At 40.9% G+C, this 22927-nt stretch overlaps 1 protein-coding gene across 1 annotated transcript in view; it reads right to left on the bottom strand.

The window, feature by feature from the left end:
• The window catches only part of REPS2 (RALBP1 associated Eps domain containing 2), a 97027-nt gene extending 74554 nt beyond the window's left edge, over positions 1 to 22473 (bottom strand). Inside the window, exon 1 of the mRNA XM_033052029.2 lies at positions 22261 to 22473. Coding sequence (XP_032907920.1) covers positions 22261 to 22473 — 213 coding nt within the window. The remainder of the gene's footprint in view (positions 1 to 22260) is intronic.
• Positions 22474 to 22927: the final 454 nt, after the last annotated feature.

Here is a 22927-nt window from a genome sequence, read left to right as displayed (position 1 = left end):
AAGGCATTCCCAAGATAAGCATCTGGGAAATATTCTCAGAACCCACCAAGATATAGTGAACCAAACCCAACCAGTGATACATAGCAGAGCTGGCCAAAAAAGTACTGCAGCAAAGTTATCAGCTCCAGGTTTCTGGAGTGAACTTTTGAAAGTCTGGCACTCGGATCAAAGCTGGATGGCCTCTCCCACGCAAGACTCTTCAGCAGCAAGATTCTTCTACAAGACAAAAATCTAGTTCTTCCCTCTGGGTCTATTTGTTTACAATGGGCCTCAGTTCCAGTAAAGAAATGGAAAAAAGCTTTTCTTACACATTTTTCTCTAATATATGATTTGTAACATCAGTTTTTTTCACTCCAGCCAGTGCAATACAGATGAAAGCTTAAACATTCAGTTCAGCAACACCTTTAGGCTTGTTTTCATTACATTTCCTTCCTACTCTTTAATTGCTTAAAACAATTCTAAGACCCAAACATCACAATAGACAAAAAATAAATAATACATGACTTAAGAACACCAACTGTCTTGCAAAATCTTCCATAGCACTACAGAAAGAGATCACTGTCAAGAATTGAACTTAAGCAACATGGTTTTCAAGAGTCAGAAACTATTTAGAAAAACTACTCTTTTTTTTTTTTAACCACTTACAAAAATTAAATTCTGTACATTAGAAAAGGAGACCAAAAGTCTTAGAGATTGTTTTAAATTATGCCTTTTCCAAAACCCCAGAGAGAGCAAGTGATGAAGCTTGTTTTCCAAATCTTGATGGCAGAGTGAAGATTTGTGCAGTTTAAAATTAATTGACATGCTATTAGGAGCATTGCACTCAATTGAAATGGGCATAATTCACTGACAAAGAGGTAAGTCAGGAGTGAAATTCTGTAAAAGGATTTTCTAACCACCAGGTCAGTGGCAATTTGTGTGGAACAGCTTAGGCTGGCTCACTCTGGAAAGGCAAAAGTCACTTAATGGTGCAGCCTGTTTCTCAGCTATCAGAGATGCTGCATGATCCATCACACATCACTGCCACAGCCATTCCTGCTCAACTTTTCTCTCCCATTCTGATAAAGATAATGATGGCCTAAATTGCCCTTGCAAAAGGCTGTCAAATATTGCTTTGGACTTCTAAGACATCAATAATTCTCCACACAGAGTACCTGTGCACCAAACCAAGGAACTCACACACTTGCACAGCAGAGCGGAGCACCTCAATGAAAGAGATTTATGATGCAAATCCCTGTTTCATGTCCCCATTCTTGGCACAGCTTTCAACAAAAATTTATGGCTCAAAGTAGCAAATTAATAAGGGAGAAATTAAAACATTGCACAGAGAAAAGACTGCTGATTTATTAGATTCTGAAGAGATGGGTAAAATGGAGAGTGATCTGTGAGCAATGTTGCATGCTGATTTCAGTTCTCCAAAGGCACTAATGATCACTGCAGGAAACATACTGCTATCTGCAAAGCAAGAAACAAAGGTCCAGTCAAATCTTACTGATTTTACAAGACTATGAGTACAGTTATTTGTGACCCAGGTCTCATTTGATACAGAATTCAAAAAACTGTGAATTCTGTATGAACCTCAAATAGCTATGCTCAAATCTATTTGTGATTGACACAAAGTATATGAGCTAATACTTCCTTAACTCTGCAAGAAATCCTACAATCAAATGGGACAATTCACAAATGAAGCATAACCCAAAAACAGGACAATAAGTCTGCATTTGCCATCAGAAGACACTTCCATGCTTGTCTTATGTTGTGTTGCGTATTCAGTTTTTACAATCTGCTCTAATAACTATTGTATTGAGCAATTATTTTGCATTGGCCCATCGTTCAAGAAACAGAAGCTCAACAGAGATGCACTGGGAAACAGCAACCACACACTAGTTCCACTCATGGCTCATTCTCCAGCTCTCAGCACAACTGTGCGTGCAGGAGGAGCTCACAAGGTATTTGAAATGCAAAATTATTCAGTTTCTCATTTCTTTGGTCTTACCGCAACAATTAACAATATGCTTATTTTAATGCACCTCTGTTACAGAGGAGAACACAGCAAGCAAAGCATTTAAGAATATTAGCTGTAAGGCTTTTATGACTTTCACAGGACTTTCTGGAATTAATCTAGAAAAACAAAAAGACATCTGTACACATTACTACATATCAGAATAAAAAAATATTTGCAAAAGGTTGTCACATGTAGCTTTTCTAAATATCTGTTCATTTTCAGCATTACTTTGCTTCAGTATTGAAAATTAAGGCTATGCACCAGGATACTGAATGAACTAGCTAGTAATCATTTTTCCTTTCAATTGCTTTATTTTCTTTCTTGTTCTTTAATACTGGGAAGTTTTATATTTAGGCAGAAGTCTCTAGGCAAATTATTGCTTCAAGTAAATGAAAGCTAAATACAAGAACCCAAGCCTGAGTTGCATGCCAATTCATGTCTTAAAGGCAGCAGCCTCTCTTCCTTCTCCTAACCCTCTGCCTTATGCTTTGCACAATTTCTGCACCAAATGAAAGAAGAGTCCTGCAGCTCAAATAGTTTATCATTCAATTAAACCCCACAACATATTCACAAAGGGAGCCAAAGTGCACCAGCTTAAAAGGAAAAAAAAAAATCCAAACTGCAGAGGACTTTTAATAATATTATATTTTACTGAGCATGTATTCTTTGAATGATTGAGCTAGAAATTATTTTCTTCTAAATTTCTCAGATTCACATTAAAACACCCCCATGTGAATTCACTAGGAATGCTCAAGGGTTAAAAACCCCTGAGTTTCTTAACTGCTATGTTAGTTTGAAGCCAAACTGAGAACAAGCAGAAGTACTTAAATATATACTCTTTCCCCTATTTTCCTTGACTAAACCATTTAAACTCCTCAGAGTGCAGGAACAGCTTAAGCTCTTAATTCCCTTAGTGCTTTTGCACAGGAATCTGTTGGCTTAGTAGACTTACAACAACCACTTTGTTAGGCATGAGAAGCAAGATAACAAGGAAAGTCCTATTCCCAACTCCCCTTCTCTCCAGTCCCACCTAACAAATATTGCTCCACCTCCCCAGCTGCTGCCCAGCAAGACTGCCACAGAAAGTGCTGTCAGCTTGGGATACCTCAACTTTTATTTTATGCCAGGAAATTAAATTTCACATGTTCCCATTACTGACAACTTACTGAAAGAAAGTTTAAATGGAAGAGGAAAATATTTTTGAATACAACAGAAAACTCATTATTGCCACATTTCTTTGCTTGTAATTTTTCAACTATGGCTTAGTTTTATTTTGAAACCGGGTCTACAGTCAGAAAGCAGGACTGGTTTTTCCACGTGTAAATACTTAAAATAGATATAGATTACATTTTAGTGTTGCATTTGAGGGTAGGCTGACAGGGATGACTGGGATGATGCAAGATACTGGGAATTTTTGGGGGTGGGGAGAGGGAGATGTTCTAAGTTGCTAGGGTTTGCCAGGGGTGGGGGGAAAATGCCAGTTTTACAGCTGCTCTCCTGGTGACCCATCCACCAAGAAAACAAAAAAGCACCTCCCATGAGGATCTGCTTCTCACCACAGCTGTGGGCTGATTGCTGATGAGCATGAATGGCAGTTTTTCCTTTCTTCAAGTCCTTAGCTATACTAAGTTGTTCTATAGCATCTGTACAGAGGAGTTTCAAACTCTAAAAAATTGGTTTAAGCAGAAAAAAAAAAACAAAAACAAAAACAAAACCCCCAAACTATTTACCCACAACCACTCTTCCTCTAGAAACAAATCAATGTATACCTATTTTGCAGTACTACCTGACTCAGATTTTTATTAAAAAGTGAAACATCTAATCTATGTATGACACTAGTTCTGAATTAAAACGACTTGTCTACCCTAACTAGCAACAAGAAATTAGAAGTAGCACTGTCCATTATACATTTAAAAAATGAAAACTTCCTAATTCTCAGTAAAATTTCTGCTAAGTATAAATTCTTAAAATATTTGTGGGAAAAATAAAAAATAAAACCATTTTTTCAACATGTATGGCAGATACCTGCATTCACTCACTAAAGTTTCAAACCCTGTTTGGGATTTGATGTCACAAATCATTCTGACTCTCAGCACTGTACGTACCTTACTGGCACAAAGAGAGTATTTAATACTGACACATAAATCACAACTTTGAGGAATTTTATGCCTGTAGATTCAGATGATCTTCAGGTGTATGCAAAACCAGGATCATTTTAACTCTGACAAATAAACTGTGATACTTTTTCTCTCAAAAAACCCTAAGAACTACACAAATTTACTGATAATCTGCATGTTCCTATGCAAACAATCACAAAAAATTGTGACAATTGCAAATGTCACAACGCATTAAGCAGGAAAAAGCATTCAAAATGCCACATAAATAACAGAGTTAGGAACACGAATTAAAAATGTATTTTTCAAAACTGTAACCTTATTCTTAAAACAGCCATGCCCTTTTATATATTTATTTGCTTACCTGCATGTTTCATCCTTCCAGATTCAGAAATATAGAAAACCTTTTGTTCACAATGAACAAGTCACGCAAAAATGACTCAATTAAACTACAGTTTATAATAGAATTTATTTGTATTCTGTACCTTTCTTTTTAATGTCACAATATTTGGGCACCATACCAAGGCTTTTATTGTTTTAAATCCCACAGAACTACTTTCACAATAATAATTCCCACAACAGTGAAAATCTTTGGCACTATAATGTCAAAAGGAATTAATTCAAACTGAAAGAATATAAACCCTTTTGTCCTTTTAAACAAGGACTTTTTAATGAGGTATATAATTGTACTTATTGCACAGCAAGAGTATAAATTTAATTCAGATTGCATCAAAATACCAGATTTTTTTTTTTCCTTTCTTACTAAAAAAGCTGGAAGCACTTCCACAGAGTATTAACCTTAAAAACCTTGACACTCCCCACAGGAAACTGATTTTCTACAAAAACTTTGGGAAGGGTTCAGCTTGGATTCCTGAGTAAGACATTCACAGTCTGTTTGGGTCCCAGCCTACAACACAGCCCACAGATGAGACTGCAGCATATGGAAACCCAACACACTGAACAAGTACACAACAGATGAAACTTTGAGAATATGAGGAACAAAATGGAAGGATAACAAAAACCAATTCTAGAGTTTAACATGTTTCCTAAGTCTCCTTATTAAGCATACTGTAATGTAATTGCTTGCACAGTAATTGCTGATCTTCTGTGAGCCTTGACAGACACATGAGATGATTCCTGATATTGCTCCTGAGAGCTCCATATATGTCTTGTTTCTAAAGGAATTAATAGGAAACATTTCCGGCTCAACAAGGAATTTACTGTGAATTCATTCCCTTACTGAGGGATGGCTTTTAATCTTAATTTTGGGGTTGTTTGTTCAGTTTGGTGCCAGTATTTCCAGTTGAGGGCCATGTGAACACTGGGCGCTGTTATGAGACTTTTGGTTTCTGGTCCACAACCAATGCTGGTTTCAGGGACAAGAAGTGCACATGACCACACAAGGAAGCCACTGACAGCTAACAGCAGTATGTTTTTAAAACTAGAATTTAAAGGAAAGAACACAGACACAGGTGAACAAGCATAAAGCGCAATCCACCATTTCAACATGTGCAGAAATTCCAACCCTGCCTTGCTTTTACGAACCTCAAAATCTTCATGAACTCTTTAACCACTGGGGCAAGGAGGCAGTTTTGGGACAGGGAATGACCCCAGACACAATTCACTGATGGACAGTACATATCCTGCAGTTGATTAATGCATTTTGACTGTCTTGAGGGCCACGACCAGTGGCTGTGATCAGCAGAATGAGCAGTAGAGCCCTGTTCACAGTGAGGATCTCTCCTGGCACTGCAGTTCCCCAGGGCCCTTGAAAACATACAGTGCGCCTCAGGTACAAGGGAGTCCCCACTCAGAAGCCAGAGGAAAGCCACAGTGGAATTCCCACTCTGAAGAATCACTCCCACATGGGCCTTATTCTTATGTCCAATGTGACCATTTGCACTGTTTTCTGTCTTACTAGCAAATGCTACCTCAAGATTCCTGATGAAAAACTTTCTCTGCTTGCACTTTCCAAAGACTTTCTGCAGAAATGTGCAAATGTAAATGTCAGTTTGCAGCACTAAACTAAAAGAAGGCATGGTAGCAGTTGGCTTGACAAAGGAGAGGAAAAATCTGTTCTTTATATCCTCTGTACACTAGATACAAACAACATCAGGTTTGAAAACAACCCTGGGCCCAAAGATAAGGTAGCAGTAGAGTCCATTAGATACAGAAGTTGTAGAGTTAGCAAGGATTAACAAATTCCTCAATACATGGTAATGGGATTTTGCTGTGGGGAGGAAAGGGTATTTAGGGATGCTCCAAGGTCCTTCCCATGCTTGTAGATGATTCAGCCCCTTGTAAAGACGTGGTTGATGTGATCACACCACAGACAATACTTTTCAGAACTCACTAGCTTTGGTGTCCAGTTGGTTTACAAAAAGGGCAGAGGTGTCAAGAGAAGCATTTCCCAGGCCATGATTTTCACAGGTGTTATCAGTACTGCTGACACAGCTCAGCCCTTCTTTGTGCTGGCACAGCCATCAGGTGACAGAGTTGTTTCTGAACCAGTTAATGTTTCTGCTACCACTGGCCCATGAAAAGTGTTATGCTGTACTCATGCTGCCACTTGCCTTTTTCCTATGAAAAGGCAGTGTGGAAAGCCAGGAGCAAGGAATGGCAACCCAGGGGCAACTTAGGACACAAATCTGTTTCTTGACAAGACTGTGTCCACTGGTCCCTACCTCAGCAGACATTTCAAGAAAAAAGTGTAGGAAGATAACTAATTTTCAATGACACCTAACATCTACAAAAACCTCAGATGTGGTTTTACAGATTATCCTTTCTTTTATTCTCTGTCATAGTTTGAAATATGACAATATGAAATGGAATATGAAAAGTGAAAATGACAAAGCCCAGCCTTACAGGACATCTCTTACTAATGAGCAAACCCTCTTCCTTTTGTACTCTACAGGGATCCTTGATCACTCCAGATTCACTGGTCTTTCTCCCTACCAGCTTCCTGCTCTAAAAACAACAGAGTCAGTGATGAAGTAAAGAGCAGAACACCCAGACCCAGCTGAGCAGGGCTATGGGGATGGATGAAGGTGTGCATTGCCCACTGCTTGTATCCTGCTTCTCAGAGGAATCTCAGCCCTGGCACTTACAGAACATGAACAAACATCTCTCTAGAGTGGGAAAGCTGGTTAAACACAAGCATACATCCTCTGAAATTATTTTGCATTCCAAATAGTCTTTCAAACAAACTATGTCACAAGCATTTTATACAGCTCATGACGTAAAACACATTTGCAAAGTCAGAAGGTACACAGTCAAGGTAAGTTTGGCTCATAATTAGATAACCATTCGATAACCTTTTTCTAAGATTCAGTATCAGCAAAAACACTTCTGCCATGAAATGAATGGTGGAGTTTGTTATTTTTAAATTCCACTGGACATAGTTGTGCAGGTTTGGTACAAAAATATTTTTTCCTGCAATGTTTTTACTTAAATATTTCTACAACAAAAACTTTAAAAGTAAGACAAATGTTCCTTCCAAGTAAAGAAAAACAGACAGCAGAGGAATAGTAAGAAATTAAGAAAAGTCTATTACTCATTTTTACTCATAATAAACACCACTGGATTTTTTTAAAGAGTAAAAAAATCTGTAAATACTTTCAGAAGGTTCCACAATCCTCTTAATTAAGGATGAAATAGATACAGCAATTATTAATGAAATAGATGTATCACAAGAGAAATGTTTTGTAATAAGACAATCTTGCTGCAAAGGAGACTTAAGCAAGCGGAAGAATCTCCTGCACACCAGCACAAGTAGGGCACTTCTCTCAGCACAGGCAGTGAAACCTGCAGGGAAACCACTGCTACATGATCCAGACTTCTTAGACATAGCTGAAGAAATTAATGCCTCCTCACACAAATGAGTGAGGAGTGAGCAAACAGCAGTGATGTTGGGTATTTAATTTAGAAGTAGCCATCAACAGCAATATGCTGAGCTGGCCCACTGTGTGTGAGGGGCTCATCTCCTTGTTGTGCCAAGGATAATCCAGCTGTTCATCTCAACTGCCATTATGAGACATCACTTGGGGTCATTGGGAACCTGGGCTTGAATACAATTTAAAAAAATAAATGGAGGGGGTCGAGGGGAGGAAAGGAACAGTCATTCTCTCCAGCTCCCAGGCAGATGGCAGTCACAAAGGCTGGAAACACTCTGAGAAAGAACTGGCACAAAAGGAACAAGAATAGTGCTGGGGCACATTGTCTTCAGCTTCATGAGGAGTTACAGAGAATTTATAGGACAGACAGGACCCACAGCCCTGCAGTGATCAAATGGGGGTGCAGGTCATCCTGCAAAGCCCTCTGTGAGCAAGGGATGCCTCCTGGCAAACCCTCAGGGACAACAGTAAACATCTCAGTGGCTGTGGCCTATTTAATACCAGAATATATGAGAATCCATCTCCACCCATGTCCAAGCACTTGCGTTTTTCTTAATGCCAGAAAACTAAGGAAACCAAGGAGGTGATGGGATTCAGCTCTAGTTTCAAGGAAATCTTCTCAAAGTAATGCATTTTAGCAAGGCATACAATTAAAAAAAAGCCCTAAGTAAAGCTGACAAAAAGAACAAGAACACATCCCTTCCGTTTCTCATCCCTCTATTTATTTATTTCCTGGCAGATGCAGAGAAGTGCTGAAGCAGCAGCTCTCTTGGCTGGTGGAAGTCGCCAGCTGGGAACTAAGGGAACAAAGAGCAGTGCAGGTGGAGCTGTGTGGGAAGAGACAGGGAAGCAAAGAGGGGCACAAAAATAGTCACACAGAGCAGACATGGAGACACTCGCCTGTCCCTTTTGCTCTTCTCACTCACTGCTACAGGGATTTTTTAAATGTTATTTTACAGCCATCTTTTATCTCATGCCCACACCACTCCTTAGAATCAGAATCATTTAGGTTGGAAAAGACCCTAACTGTGTCCAACTGTGAATGCTGCACTGCTCCAGATATGATGATTTGACCACTTCCCTGGGAAGTGTGTATCAGTCAAGGAGTTGTCTTTGAGCAGCAGAACCAATAAACCCCAACTTTCTCTAGACCCTTGTCTTGAGGTGACATTCCTATAGGGATTCTTTAATGTAAAACTGATTCTGATTAAAAAATAACTGATTGATTAACTAGTGTTAAGGCTGATTTCCTTTTGGAATGTTCCTCTCAGCAGCAAAATTAATAGGCTTTTCTTTTAGCAGATGACTTAGTCTTCCACATAACTCTTAGGTACTCTTCAAAGTCTCTCAATTTTCTTGAAATCTTGTTGAAATAGTTAACAAATTCAGAAGTTATTACAGGGTTGAATTAATTGTACCATTGCACAAGCCCCACTTCTTTCGAAAATCAGACCAAAGAAACCTCAGCCCATGACATAGGAAATTGGTAAATTTTAGATTACAGTAAGAAAGGCAAAGTAGAATAAGTAGTAATAAAGAAGATCATCTCCTTTTTTTAGCTGAAAGCACACAGCTATGTAGGAAATTATAAACCCTTTCAGGAATATAGGTTTATGTGGTTAGTCATATAGGGATAACAGAAAGACCATTAGTTGATAGGTCATTGCTAGCAGGAGATAAAATCTTGAATTGAATAAAGAACAGGGTGACATGCTAAGCCAGTCCCTAACATGGAACCAGATGAGGGATGCCTTTCCTGCAGCATACATTACACATTCAGAAACTCAAAGGTGTCTTCAGCCATTTGGCCTTTAAATGGTTAATGAGACTGATGGGTGTTCCCACAAGAATATAAATAGCCTTCATATTCTCCTTGCAACCTTGTAATAAATGAGCTACTGCTGCTACAGAGGGGTAAACAACGTTCCATTGCAAATAAGTACTTCTAGCATTGCGCTTGCAGCAGTTCTACACAGACCACAAGAGAAGGGGAACTCAACAGAGGGCAAGACTATCATTGAAAGCATTGACAGAAAACTCTAACAGAACAAAAGCATCACCAGCAGAGCAAAAGAAACATTTTTTATTACATAGTACTGAAAAACCATTTGAGGTTAAACACTTTTTAACTGTTAAACTTGGGAAGTGGTCCACCATGGCTATGTATATTAGCTTATGACTCAAACACACCTTTGCATGGAACTATACAACTCCATTATGCTCTTTCATCATAAAACCATAGCCCTGGTCATCTTAGAGCAGTGATGAAATGTTTTTGAAACAGCTTAATGTTCTTCTACAAAGGAAAATTTCTGTTTCTTGCAAGACATGTTGTCTTGAAAGTGTCATCAGGAAGCAAAGCAAAATTTCAGGTATTTAAAGTTAAATAATTTTACTGCTCCAAACAAAGTTTTTCTCTGTAGAGTCACATATAACCCAAGGCACTCAATGAGTCAGTGCTGTGAAAACTGCAGAAATGCTTTTCTGGGTCAATGGCATTTTGACTATAGGAGGGTCCTGAAACTCTCAATTTAGGGCCCTATATATTACCAGAACTCTCCATATGGATGAGAATCAGGAGCACAAAGCTAGATAGTACTACTCATTCACTTGTTTAAATGCATTTCACATCTACAGCCCTTGACACATGGTTCCTCCTTCTTTTCATTAAAATGTGAAACACCTATGTTTTGAAATTTAACTTGACCAACTTACTAGAAGGACTATAAAAGTCTTATGGTGCTCAACCATTAATTAGATGGTTACTAATATTTGCACTTACATATTGTCAAATAATTTAAATGATAAAATTTAAGCTATGTAGTAAGGGGGGGGCGGGGAGGAAGAAAGAAAAAAGATTCACAAATGTCTCTTACTTTTGCCCTTCTGGATGTTTCCCTCACTCAGAGATGTTTCCTTTAAGGTCCATCCTTCAGTACCTGAGCAGAATACCTTCATTCCATTTCCAGAGTAATCTCTTTTGTTGCAGGGCTTGAATTCAGTAGTTATACTGAAACAAAGTGCCCTGCTAGACTTAACTAAAGCTTTCCCTCTTGCACATTTCCCCTGCAATCAAATATATGCATAGTAAGTAATGCAATCTAAAACCAGCTAATGAGTATTTCCCATGGAAAAATACTCCTTTGGAGAATATACTCAAGGACAGTCCTGATTTAGATTAGATTAAATAAAAGATACAATTACTATAATACAGCTGTGGGTGGAGGAGGGGGTAGAGAGAGCGAGAAAGAAAATAAGGGACTGATATCTTGATGTAAATAACACTAAGAATTATTTTCCAGCTGACATCAGTACTGCTCAATGCTGCTCTTTATTGTTCTGAAACATTTGCTCTGGCCAGTGAACCTGGGTCCCATCCTGCTGTGAGGTAGCAGGTGCTGTAACATTGTCAACCCCATCCTGGTTCCTTCCTCTCACAACACCCAGAATATGTTTTGACAGACATGACTTCACAGCTGTATTATTTTAGAGGTATACTGTATCTCCAGAATAACAAAATGTTTTTAAAAAGAAGTCCATGGTTAAGCAAGGGTAGCAGCAGGATACAATACAATTCCAAAAAACCCCCAAGCATACTATCTGTTACAGGAGTACATCTCCATCATGTATCGGGCACAGAAAACAGAAAGCTGAGACTCTTCATTTCTAACCTTGGCAGCACCTCATGAAAAAGTCAGCCTAAAAACTGGGTAAGATTTTGGTTTGTTTGGGGGAATTTTGAGGGGTTGTTTATTTGTTTTGGGTTTGGTCCTTCTCTTGTTGCCAGGCTTTCCAAGAGATTACTCAAAAACTCTGTAGGAAGCTTCAGATCTCAGCACAGTATCTCTCTTTAAAGGTTACTGGGTTCTAGCCTGTTCCATATTCCATCTGCAGCAGACATTTATATTTATAACCTGCTCACCACCATGATACCTAAAGCATCTAATAAAAACCAGAAACAAGCAGCTTCCTGGACCCTGCCTTTTATTACTCAACAACAGAGAGCAGCTGTTAACAACATAATTGGGCTTTATTTATTTCTGCTTTCTGATCTCCTCTCAAACTAGAGAAGCCCCAATAAACACTGGCCACCTGGATGATTCCTTCAGGCTCCTGCAATCTCTTTCACATCCACTGCTTTCAATGACATCCATTGCTGCCCTGCTTCCACTTACCCCTCAGCCTCAGGTAAGGTCCTCATTTATACATTCTTAAAAGGGAAAACTCATTTCAGCTTATCTGTTCTTTCCAACCAGCACCATAAGGGATCTGGGAGGCATGAACTTCACATGGACCAAACCCAGAAAGGAACCTGGCCAGTAGCAGACATCAGCCCACCATGACCTGCAGAAATGTACTACCTTCTTTGAAACAGGCTTGTTTCTCCTTCTCATGCTTCTTAAAAAGGGTATTACTGTCTATTAGGTCCAAAGGAAAATTTGTTTCCATTAATGTTGAAGTCACAGTTTACAGAAGAGACAGCCTGAACATATGGGACATGTACATACAGCTAAATAGGAGAACACTTCTAGCAGCTACAATTATCTAGGTCTTCCACAACTTTCAGCAATAATAGAGAAAAATCTCATTCTTCAGAGGTTTAAACAATTGTTTCTTATCAGGATGAGTTACTGACAACTCTGCATGGCAGATCTGACAGCTGGAATCTCCCTCATTCTGAAAGCAGTGGCAGAAAGCATTTAAAGCTGCTAAAAACCACTGGAGTCAATATCCAGGAAGTGGCAAACACCACATGAAAAACGTGAGGAATTTTCCCCAGCTAGATGACAGCCAGCAGATCCAGTCAACTTGAACTAGACTACATGAAAATACTGCAACATCTTGAATCTCTTCCCAAAAAAAAAACCAACCCAAACTCAATCTACTAGGATTCCAACGAACCTTCCAAATTTCTAGCAGGAAGTGAAATGGGTTCTTTCCACCTTAACACAAAGGTACCACAGAGTGCCATGGAAGTTGCTGTTTGGATGTTTCACACCTTTGTGGTTCCTCAGCAGGTGACATCTCTGAGGCACCACAGTGTCCCTTCTGAACAGGCTGCCTGGCCACCACCACTTCCATCTGAAATGGCAGAATCAGTGTAAGGAACAGAAAGGAACTAGAGATGATGCACCTCTATCCCAAAATTTGTGCATTTAAGGTGTCACAGTGCTTCAACATCCAAGCAGTTCAAAACAAAGTGTTTCGATTTAAGTCAACAAATTACAAGCTTTTAAACATTTTCAAAGTAACTTCTCTTGCAAACATTGTTAATTTTGCCCTAGAAGACAGGAAGAAATTCTGGCATTTCCCATTAAAATGCAGTTCTGGGTTTTGTTCCATTTTCAGACAAAATGAAACTTAACTAACACAGAAGAAAACAGAAATTCTGTGACAGATAATGCATTTTTGCCACAAACAAATCTCTTACAGACATATCTACCACTCCATCTTTTTTTTTTTTTTTTTAATTACTTTCTTCCACAGTTACTGCTATTTGATTTTTTGGACTGGTTACCCAAATAAAACCCTGATGTTTCCTGTACCAATCCTGTTTTATCATATGTGGCATGTTTCCCAAGTTCAGTTCCCTAGTGCTTACAACTATAGCAGGTTCTTTTAAAGGCAGCAAACACACAAAAAATCACCTTCTACAGTTGTGCAGTCATCTTAATCCATAACATTTATTAAAACCCTTCTTTAGTTGACAGTTATGGACTATTTTTACAAGACTGCAGAGTTGTCAAAAGTTTCCTTAACTCAAGGTGCACCCTTGTTGCTACTTCCATTGCACATGGGGTATGCTGAAGACACTTCCTGCCCTTCCTTGATCTTCTATCCAGTTTACCTCTAGCTGGAATCAACACTTCCTTTGGAAAAGCAGGCTAATTTTTTTCTCTTCCACACCACTAAACAAAACACTAAAATTATCACTACTTCACCCAACATGCTTGCACCTTATGTGCAGAAATGCATCCTTCAGTCAGTGAGAATCTACCTGTTTGTGTCCAAACCAAGGGTTTGTTCTCAGTTCAGCTAAAAAGCACAGAATTTCAAACCAGCAACACTAGAGCCAACGATGACACTGGCTCCAGTGCCTATGCACAGTATGCCAGCATTTATGGCATATTTTCTAGCACAACTTGCATTTGCAATTCTATCTGTACACAGTAAAGGAAAAGTAGCCTATGGTTATTAAAATATACAGATATTCTTATAATGATAGCAATTATTCAGAGGAGGGAAAGCCAAAAAAAAATTAAATATATACAGAATCACACAATTGAGTTTTGGCCTCTCTCCCCTTTTATTCTTATTTTTGGCATCTCTAAGTACTTCACCTTTTGCTGCTCCACTGCTGTTACTGTTCGCAACAAAATAATTCTGACTCTGTTTGTTAGCCCACAGCAGTCACCCTGTTTTGCAAATGATTAGACACATTGTTTTGTTCCGAATACCATCATCTTGGCTTCCATAGGACATGATTGTGTAAATTATGCCAGAAGTAAATAATGCATGAAATGTGAAATGTTTCCTATGCCAAAGCTGATCTAATGTTTCTTGGTGTGGAAAGAGACTTCAAGAAAAAGAAAGGATTTAAAAAAAAAAAAACAAAAAAGGTAAATTAATTTGAAAGGTTCATGCCAAAAAAACACTTGAAATTTATAACCATAATAATAAAGTAATGCTACAGACATTTGCTGTTGAAAGTAGAACTCAGCTTCATGACTCATACTGGAGTGAGCAAGCAGACACCATGGACCATGTTCAGACAGTTTGAATTCAAGCTCAGCCAAGTGCTTCCCATTAGCAGACACTAAATTTTCAGTGCCACCAAGCCAATGGGAATTATGAGGCGCAAACCCAGCATTTTATTATGGCTCAGCCCAAAGGAGCATATCCCCACCACTTCCTGACAGTGAAGGGGACAAACCCAGTCCTGCACATCCAGACCGGAGGGCTACACAGGTGCAGGGCTAAAATACTAGAACCAACATTTGCAGCTTTTTTTGGACAGGGGAAAGACTGCAGGGCAGAAAAAAATCCTACAGACATAAAAAATAAAGCAGAAGAAAACACTGAAGATGTGTTCTGGTAGTCAAGCTATCAGAAGTTGCTCAAGACCCCCCTCCCTTTTTTGCAGGCTCAGTGCTGAACATGGGGCACTCTTGCAGCTCTGCTCAGCAATGTGTGCTCACTGTAAAGGCCTGCATGGCTACAACAGGCACAAGAGAGGATTTAACAGGCAGCCACTGTGTAACCTCAGAGTGGTTCTAAGCAGCCTCTTCCAGACCAGAGAGTGCCCAGGGTACAGAGGAGCATCCTCAACACCCCACTGCAAACAAAGCCCCCAGTCTGAAACAACCGGCAGCACCAAGTGTCTGAACTTCAGTGTTAGCAGGGCACATTTTTGGGAAAAATAAGCTATTTAAAACATTATCTAAGTCCAAAGAGATAAGACTTTCATAATTATCTAGATAAATACCTGTCTTTTTAGTTGACCATCATTGAAACAAGACTCTTACTTTTTTTGAAAAAATATGGTAACATTTTTGCTCTGACCACAAAATAATAATTTAAAATATATTTGAGCAGCCACATCACCTAATATTCATCTCAATTCTTATTTTATAAGAAATTTGCTCCATTATAATCATTAATAAGAAACATATCTACTTGCGTGGATATGTATGACATATGCAAAGTTAAATTTAGCTGAAAACTGGAATTCATTTAAAAATACACAGTCTTCATCTGCTAAAAACCCAAAAGCTACACATTTCCTATACATACACAAAGATTCGCAACTTTATGAACATATTTTGCCTTTTAAACACTTTGATAAATGAGGTAAATATAATTTGCAGTTAATGATTTAGTTGATTATTTCTGGTCATTATGTCCTACCAGATCACAGAACTAACAGATCTCATCCCACCACATCCTTCTGCCCCAACATCATATCTAAAAGGCAGGAATAAAAAAGAAATTTAGAAAGTTATCCCTGACGGAGTTCTCAGTTTTATGCAGTGTCACCCAATACTGCTGCTGAATGCAATGGATAAAGAAAATATTCCCTCTGTTCAGGAAGAGGGGATTACTATTTGACACCAGTTGATTTTCTACTCCACCACCTTTTCTAGTTAATTATCCACTAACTCAGCTGTTAAACTGTTTGACTGTCTCAAAAGTTGAACTAGCACATATGGCTCATTAATGTTTTATTTTACCACACTGCTGGTATGTTTAGACATTAATACACCCAAGAATCTTGCTTTACAAATATTGTATCAGACGAATTTCTCAAATCATAGTATTTTAAGTTCAAATAGGTTGTTTATCCTGATTCCTTGCCCAAGAAATGCTTGTTCCATCTTTCATGAATCTATCTTGGCTAAGTTTTTCAGCTCAGCTAAATTCATGTTTTTGGACTTTTTACCATCCTTCCTTCACAAGGGGTATTTGAGCCAGATTGAGCCACTAAAGTGAATTGTGTTCAACATCTCCTTTGCAAACAGACTGTGGCAACATCATCAATCTGTGTACAACATCACAATACTGACAGCAGATTGCTGTAGATATACACAAGACTAGGAGAGGTCACACTGAGGTTTGGTGAGCCCCACTGCATTTATGCAAGTACCATGACAAAACCACTTACTGAAAACATAAAAATGAAAACCATTCTTCATTGTCCCTGCTTCATACTGCAACAAGCTCTCATGAAGAAAGTTAACTCTTTTTCATCCCAAAGGATCTTTTTCCCTTATTACTTTAATATTACTTTAAATCACTGCCACAACAAAGCATTATTTTCTTGGGAAATTAAATAATTAATTGACAATTGGCTGTTATGAGGGTTAATTACTGAAGGCTGCAGACTAATTCTGACCATCCCACTGGACATCTGTGACAAGCAGGTCCAAGAGTCTGATTAACAGTGTGATTTGAAACACACTTGGAAGGATTGGCTTCCTCAAATAATCTACTGTGTATGTCAACACTGAGGCACTCAAAACTACTAATCTTGTAAGCAGTGACTATGAAGTGATAGTTTACATCACAAAAAATAGTTTAAAAGACATAGTAAGACCTCAGTTTTACTTTTCTTTAATGGAACACATCAGCAAGATAGCTCCAGGTGAAGTTTTGCCCTTTACTTTGATGTGTTTAGAAATTTTCTTAGTAATGATGCTACTGTAGCTTTTCCATCTGGGTATTTCATTTTCCTACTTACATAAACACAAGTTTGCCTGTGACTCCAGAAAGGACACCACAGCTTAGGAGATTGTGGTCAGTGAAATGCCACTTTCCCTTTCCTCCTCTTGCTGCACTGCTAACGTGATGTTGTACCAGGCTTTTGTTTCTTCCCGACTCAAAGATGCCAGGAGGATGCAACTTCTCTCTGACACCACTTTTTGATGGACCAACTGTTCACTCAGCAAAATCACACGGCCAGCACAAGCATAATGCCACGTTCTGTCAACAGCTGCAACAGAGTGAACTTTATTTTTGTAAAATAACATTGAGTCCAGATTTTCCTCACTCAATCAGCTCTCATTGTAGCTGCCACAGTTCTTTTTCTTTCCTGCCTGTTTGAAGCAGACAGTTCCACCCCAGCTATCATGCAGGTAATAATTTATGCTTACAGAATTGAGAAAAATAAATTTCAGAAAGCCAATCCTTACAGGCTTTTTTCCAAAGAAATATCAACTTAAACATCTTTTTTTTTTAGTCTATTCACACTTCTGCTTTTTGAACACAATACAGTTAAAGTGTAGAGTTGTAACTATAGAGACAAGGCACAATAAACACGAGTTAACTCACGAAGTCTGTGGAAGAAAAGCACGACCGTTTGTCTGTGTTCCCTATTCACACAGTGCTGGAAGGAGAGTCCCAGCTAAAAAATGCAGTGCCTGTACAGCTCCAGCATCACACAATTAGTACTTGTCATCCTTGGAGCTCAAAATAACACAGTGTGTTCGTTTGCAGAGGAAAGAATGCATTTTCTTAAGAAAAATGGATCTCTGTGCTGATAGTGCCAAGTCCACAAATAAGATTAAGGTTTATAAAAGTGAGAATTAAAAATACTGTCAGACAACCAAGTGAGAATTAATCAAGTAAGTCAGAAACTAATGAAAATAAACAAATAAAAAATAGTATAAATCTTGAATCAAATTCTGCTCCTCAATTTCTAAAAGACAAAATATTCAGAGACAATACTAATGTCAACAAACAGCAAAACTAGCACAAGGTACCTCTCCTTTGCTGATCAGAGGGCAGTGATCCTGTGAAGCTTTATTGTATCTGAGACGCCTGCAGACATCAGGCCATTGTTAGCTGGCATCCACAACAAACACACTTGGGGTCCCAGACTCAAGCAGCAGAGGCTGTATGTACTTGCTTCAAAAAGGGGTCACAAGGCAACTGCCCCAAATGAGACAGGGCAAACCAGCCATTGTCAGCACCTGGCACAGCTGTCCGTGTGGGGCACTGACACCCCAATGCACTCAGGGAGCATAATTCAACACATCTTTCAAAGAATAAAACCCCAAAACCCCAGAGAGTTTGCCCACATAGGCACACAAACCTGTTTTAGTCACCCACTGATGGCCAACAATGGTGCCTCCTGTCTTCCACACATCTGCTGTTTCCCCTTGTTAGAAGGGTTACTGATATTGATCTATGTAACAAAGCATGCTGTGGGATCACCAACGGGCTTTTGTGGCCCCTGCGAGTCCAAAATATTTACTTTTTTCAAGATTTATTTTTTCTTTGTACAAATTCAGTTCTTTTTCCCTTTGTTACAAGCCTAAAGCATAGAGAACACCATTTTCAACCTCATCAACACATATGTATATATAAAAATCCAGGAGATGATGAATTTCTTCTAATTCTGACAGTCTGCATAAGCGCATGGTGCCTGACTAGTCTGCACCTTCTCCTTTAACATAAATACTGTAAAAAATAAAAACAACCCCAGCACAGACCTTTCAGGCAAATAATTACAGACATTTTGCAGAGTGACTTTAAAAGCCCTGGTAAAAGATCTGCCATAGGCTTTGTGCAAGTCTAAATACAATCTTAATGGCTCTGTCTTTAACCAACAATATGTCTAGCCAAAGACTTTCAGTACACTGGGGAGGTATGATTACACAGTCCACAAAACCCATGCAGTTCTGCCCCTGTCATGCCCTTCTCTGTCCTATGAAGTGTCTGACATTTTTAATTTTAGTGCTAACTGCAACGTTTTTTCCAGAACTGAAATAACTCTTGCTGAGTTCATTGTTTGATCCTGTCTGTAAGTAAAGCAAAATCAGTACAAGCTCTGCTGAACTCTACTGCCCAGCAGAATTGCTGGCTTTAATGAGCCTGGGTGTAATGAATCTGTGTTCAATCACTTCATTCTTAGCAAGACCCAGGACTCTCGGGTGCACGCCATCTGCTCTGACTGACCCGGCTGCTCTTGGATTTTTGCCATTTATTCCAGCATTTCCTCTTCTGCCACATGCTCTCGCATTCCCTACCTGCTCTCTGTCACCTAGCCTCCTTCATCCACATAACTTCTTGGATTAGGCCAACGAGCCTTTAAACCAAACCAAACCAAACCAAACCCTTGCCTGTTTGCTTTCTGACAGCACACACCACTGCTTTCCCCCTAGGAACTGACATCCCAAACAGCACTACTCCATCTAGGATGCACCCAGTGATTTTTGTCTTGACAGCAAGCCCTGTCATTACAGGTAAGGAAGTGGAGGGAGATTTCCTGTGATGCTTGTGAGCATTGTCCTGATGAGTAATAAATCTCAATCTAAGAATATAAGGAAAAGCTCCTTCTTTCTCAAAGATTTATCCCACTTACTACACAAGTACAACTGAAGACAACAGCACAGGTTTGAGAATGCCACGGCACTAAATGTCAGTTCTGGAAGCATCCTGATTTGTAAAACCACTCCTCGATGAATGCCTTGAGAATAAAAAGCTGCAAATTGCACGCTGCTTACAAAACCATCCACAACTGTCTCTTGATATAGACCATGCAAGGGCCAGAGAATGGTGTTAAGTACCTTCTGCACTATGCAGGCTCTGCTTAGCAGAAATCCAGAATTGGTTTCCAACCCAAATCTCCCATTTCTGACATGAATAAACTCAGCATGACCATTTCTCAGTCGGTCAGTAGGGATGCTGCCTGTATACAAAGCACTAATAGTGACAGATGGGGAATTTAGAAAGCATAAAAAAAACCCAAAGAAACGTTCATACACAAAAATTATTTCAAAGAAAGCATGTTATCTTAACCCAAATGAGCTGTCTTGGCCTAAAATAGGTGCTTCCTGTACCAGCAGAAAATGTATACCAGGAATCTCTGTGTATTGCTCCCCTAACTGTTAGAATGGTAGGATTTTTTAAATGGGAAAATATTAAATTGCATTTTTGGAATACAATAAGACAAAATATCAGAAAAATATTGCAAAAAACATTGTGAGATTTTCCCTATCAAAACATCCCCATTCGCAATTTACTTTTTTTTAACTCACTCCATTAATTCATTTTTCCTGAAGTCTCAGTAAATGTAAGAATACCTGACAGTGGTGGGTTCTGAGGACAGGCAGGCAGCAGTGGAGCAGAATGCCACTGTGATTAGTGCCCTATAAACAAGAGGGGGAGGGAGGGAAGGAAAAAGAGAAACAGATCCAGATCCCACAGGCCTTATTATCTGAATATTTCTGAAGCCAATTACAGGCTTCTTTGCCAGTAATGTTCTCCCCACGGCATAAATATACCTGGAAATAATCTAAAATAGTTAAAAAAACCCCAGAACGTCAAAACCAACCAACAAACAAATTAAAAAAAAACCCTCCAAAACAAAAACAAAATCAATACCTCACCATTTCCAGACTTAAATCACACATTACTACCAAAACAACCCTCAAAACAAACTATGATAATAACATAATAATAAATTTCATTTAAATAATAGGGTAAGAAACTACATAGCAAAAATAAGAGTGTTTTTTCATACTTCTTTGAAAAAATAAGTGGCTATTCAAATAAGCCTTCTTATTTGAAATTAAATGTCCTGTTTTTCCTCTTTGCGAAAAGAGGAAAGAGGAAGAACACTCCTAAGTGCTCTACCCATGCGAAATCTCTACTTTCACCACTTGATTCACCTGCAAGACCAAGGTCACAGTGTGGCTCAATACAAATGCTTGGCAAGATTTTTGTTTTACTGATCTGGTAAAGAGCACAAGCAGGAAGAAAAACATCCTTGAAACATCACAATTTTCATTCAGAACCCCCTGTGCAATACGAATTTATATAACCCATGAAGAGATGATCTGCCAGCTATCAGGACAGCAGCAGAGTTCACCACCTTTGGGCAGTGCCCAGTTACACGACCTCCACTTCAACATAACTTTTTTTTCCAGCTTGGCAAGTAAAAGCTAATTCCTGAAAATAAAAGTTAAATAAATAAATAAATAAACAAACAAACAGGGCTATCCCATCTCTGTTGAGGAAGTATTAGGCAACTACAGAGTGTTAGTTAAATTACTAATCCGCAGGTGGAGAAGCCCCAAGTCCGGTTCCTCCCTGTTCCTGGAAACCGGCTGGCAGCAGCTCTCTCCCACCCCGGACCAGCTTCTCCTCAAAAAGAGGAGGGCTCGTGCTCAGCCCCTGTTGGGAGCACTGCTGGGGCTCTGCTGCTCTGACGGGGGAGACCCTCGCCCCTGACCCCTTCTATTCGCGCTCTGGATCTGACACCGAACACCGCAACAGCGTTTTACCTGCGGATTTTTTTTTCCCCCACTAAAACAGTATTTAGGATAAAACCCTCAATAGTAAACCAGGAATTTCGCTCATGGCACGTCCATTCATACAGCTGCCTTTATGACTTTCGGGGTCCTTTTGAGACCTGACAGGAGAGCCCGCACGGGCGGCCCCGCACGCTCCCGCAGCCGGAGGGCAGCGCCGCGGAGCGCCGGCACTGCCAGCGCAGTCCGGAGGAGGCGAGCGGGCACGGAGCAGCCCAGCACCGCCGCGGCGGGCGGGACCGGCCCCGCTCCGCTCTGCCCCGCCGCCAGGGAACGCAGGGGCACCGGCCCGCCCGCAGCCCCCAACTTCCCGGCGGAGACAGCGCCAGCCCCTCTGCCAAGGGCTGCGCGAGCAGGTCCCGTCCCGTCCCGCACCCTCGAACCGCCCGCACCCCGCACTCCCGGGGGAGCTGGAGCGGACAGCCCGGACCCACCTGGTGCAGCGTGTCCGGGGGCAGCTGGGAGGCCCGGAACAGCTCGCCCACGCTGCTGCCCCCGGCGGCCGCCTCGGGGGGCGGGCAGCACCGCGAGAAGAGCTCGGAGTAGCGCTGCTGCTCGGTCTCGCTCAGGGGCAGGAGCAGACCCCCGGTGCCGGCGGCAGAGGCAGCAGCGGCGGAGCCGGAGCCCCCCGCCGGCCCCTGCTCCATGGCGGGGCGGAGCAGGCACGGCCGCTCGGCGGGGCAGCGGGTGCCGCGCCGCCGGGGAGCGGGGGGACGGCCGGGGGGCCGGGAGGTGTGGCGGGGCCGGGGGCGGGCCGGGCGGTGGGCCGGGAGGTGTGGCGGGGCCGGGGGCGGTGCGGCGCTGCGGCGGCGAAGGTGCAGTCCCCGCCCGGTGAGCGCCGCGCCGGCTCCGCAGTGCCCCGGCCGCTGCCGCCGGCCCCGCCTCTGCCCTCCCCGCGGCCCCTCCGGCTGCTCCTCCGCGCTCACGGGCCTCCCGCTCCCGCCCCGCTGCGGGACAGCACGCGGCTTTCTCCCCGGATCGCACAAACACGGAACGCCTTGCATTGCAAGGGACCTTAAAGGACATCTCGTTCCTACCTCCCGCCCGTGGCAGGGGCACCTCCCGCCAGACCAGGTTGCTCAGTGCCCCATCCAGCGCGGC

This window comes from Catharus ustulatus, chromosome 2, assembly GCF_009819885.2.
Source record: "Catharus ustulatus isolate bCatUst1 chromosome 2, bCatUst1.pri.v2, whole genome shotgun sequence".
Classification (NCBI taxonomy): Eukaryota; Metazoa; Chordata; class Aves; order Passeriformes; family Turdidae; genus Catharus; species Catharus ustulatus.
The sequence above is the reverse complement of the archived record's forward strand: the minus strand, read 5'-3'. Positions and strand labels throughout refer to the sequence as shown.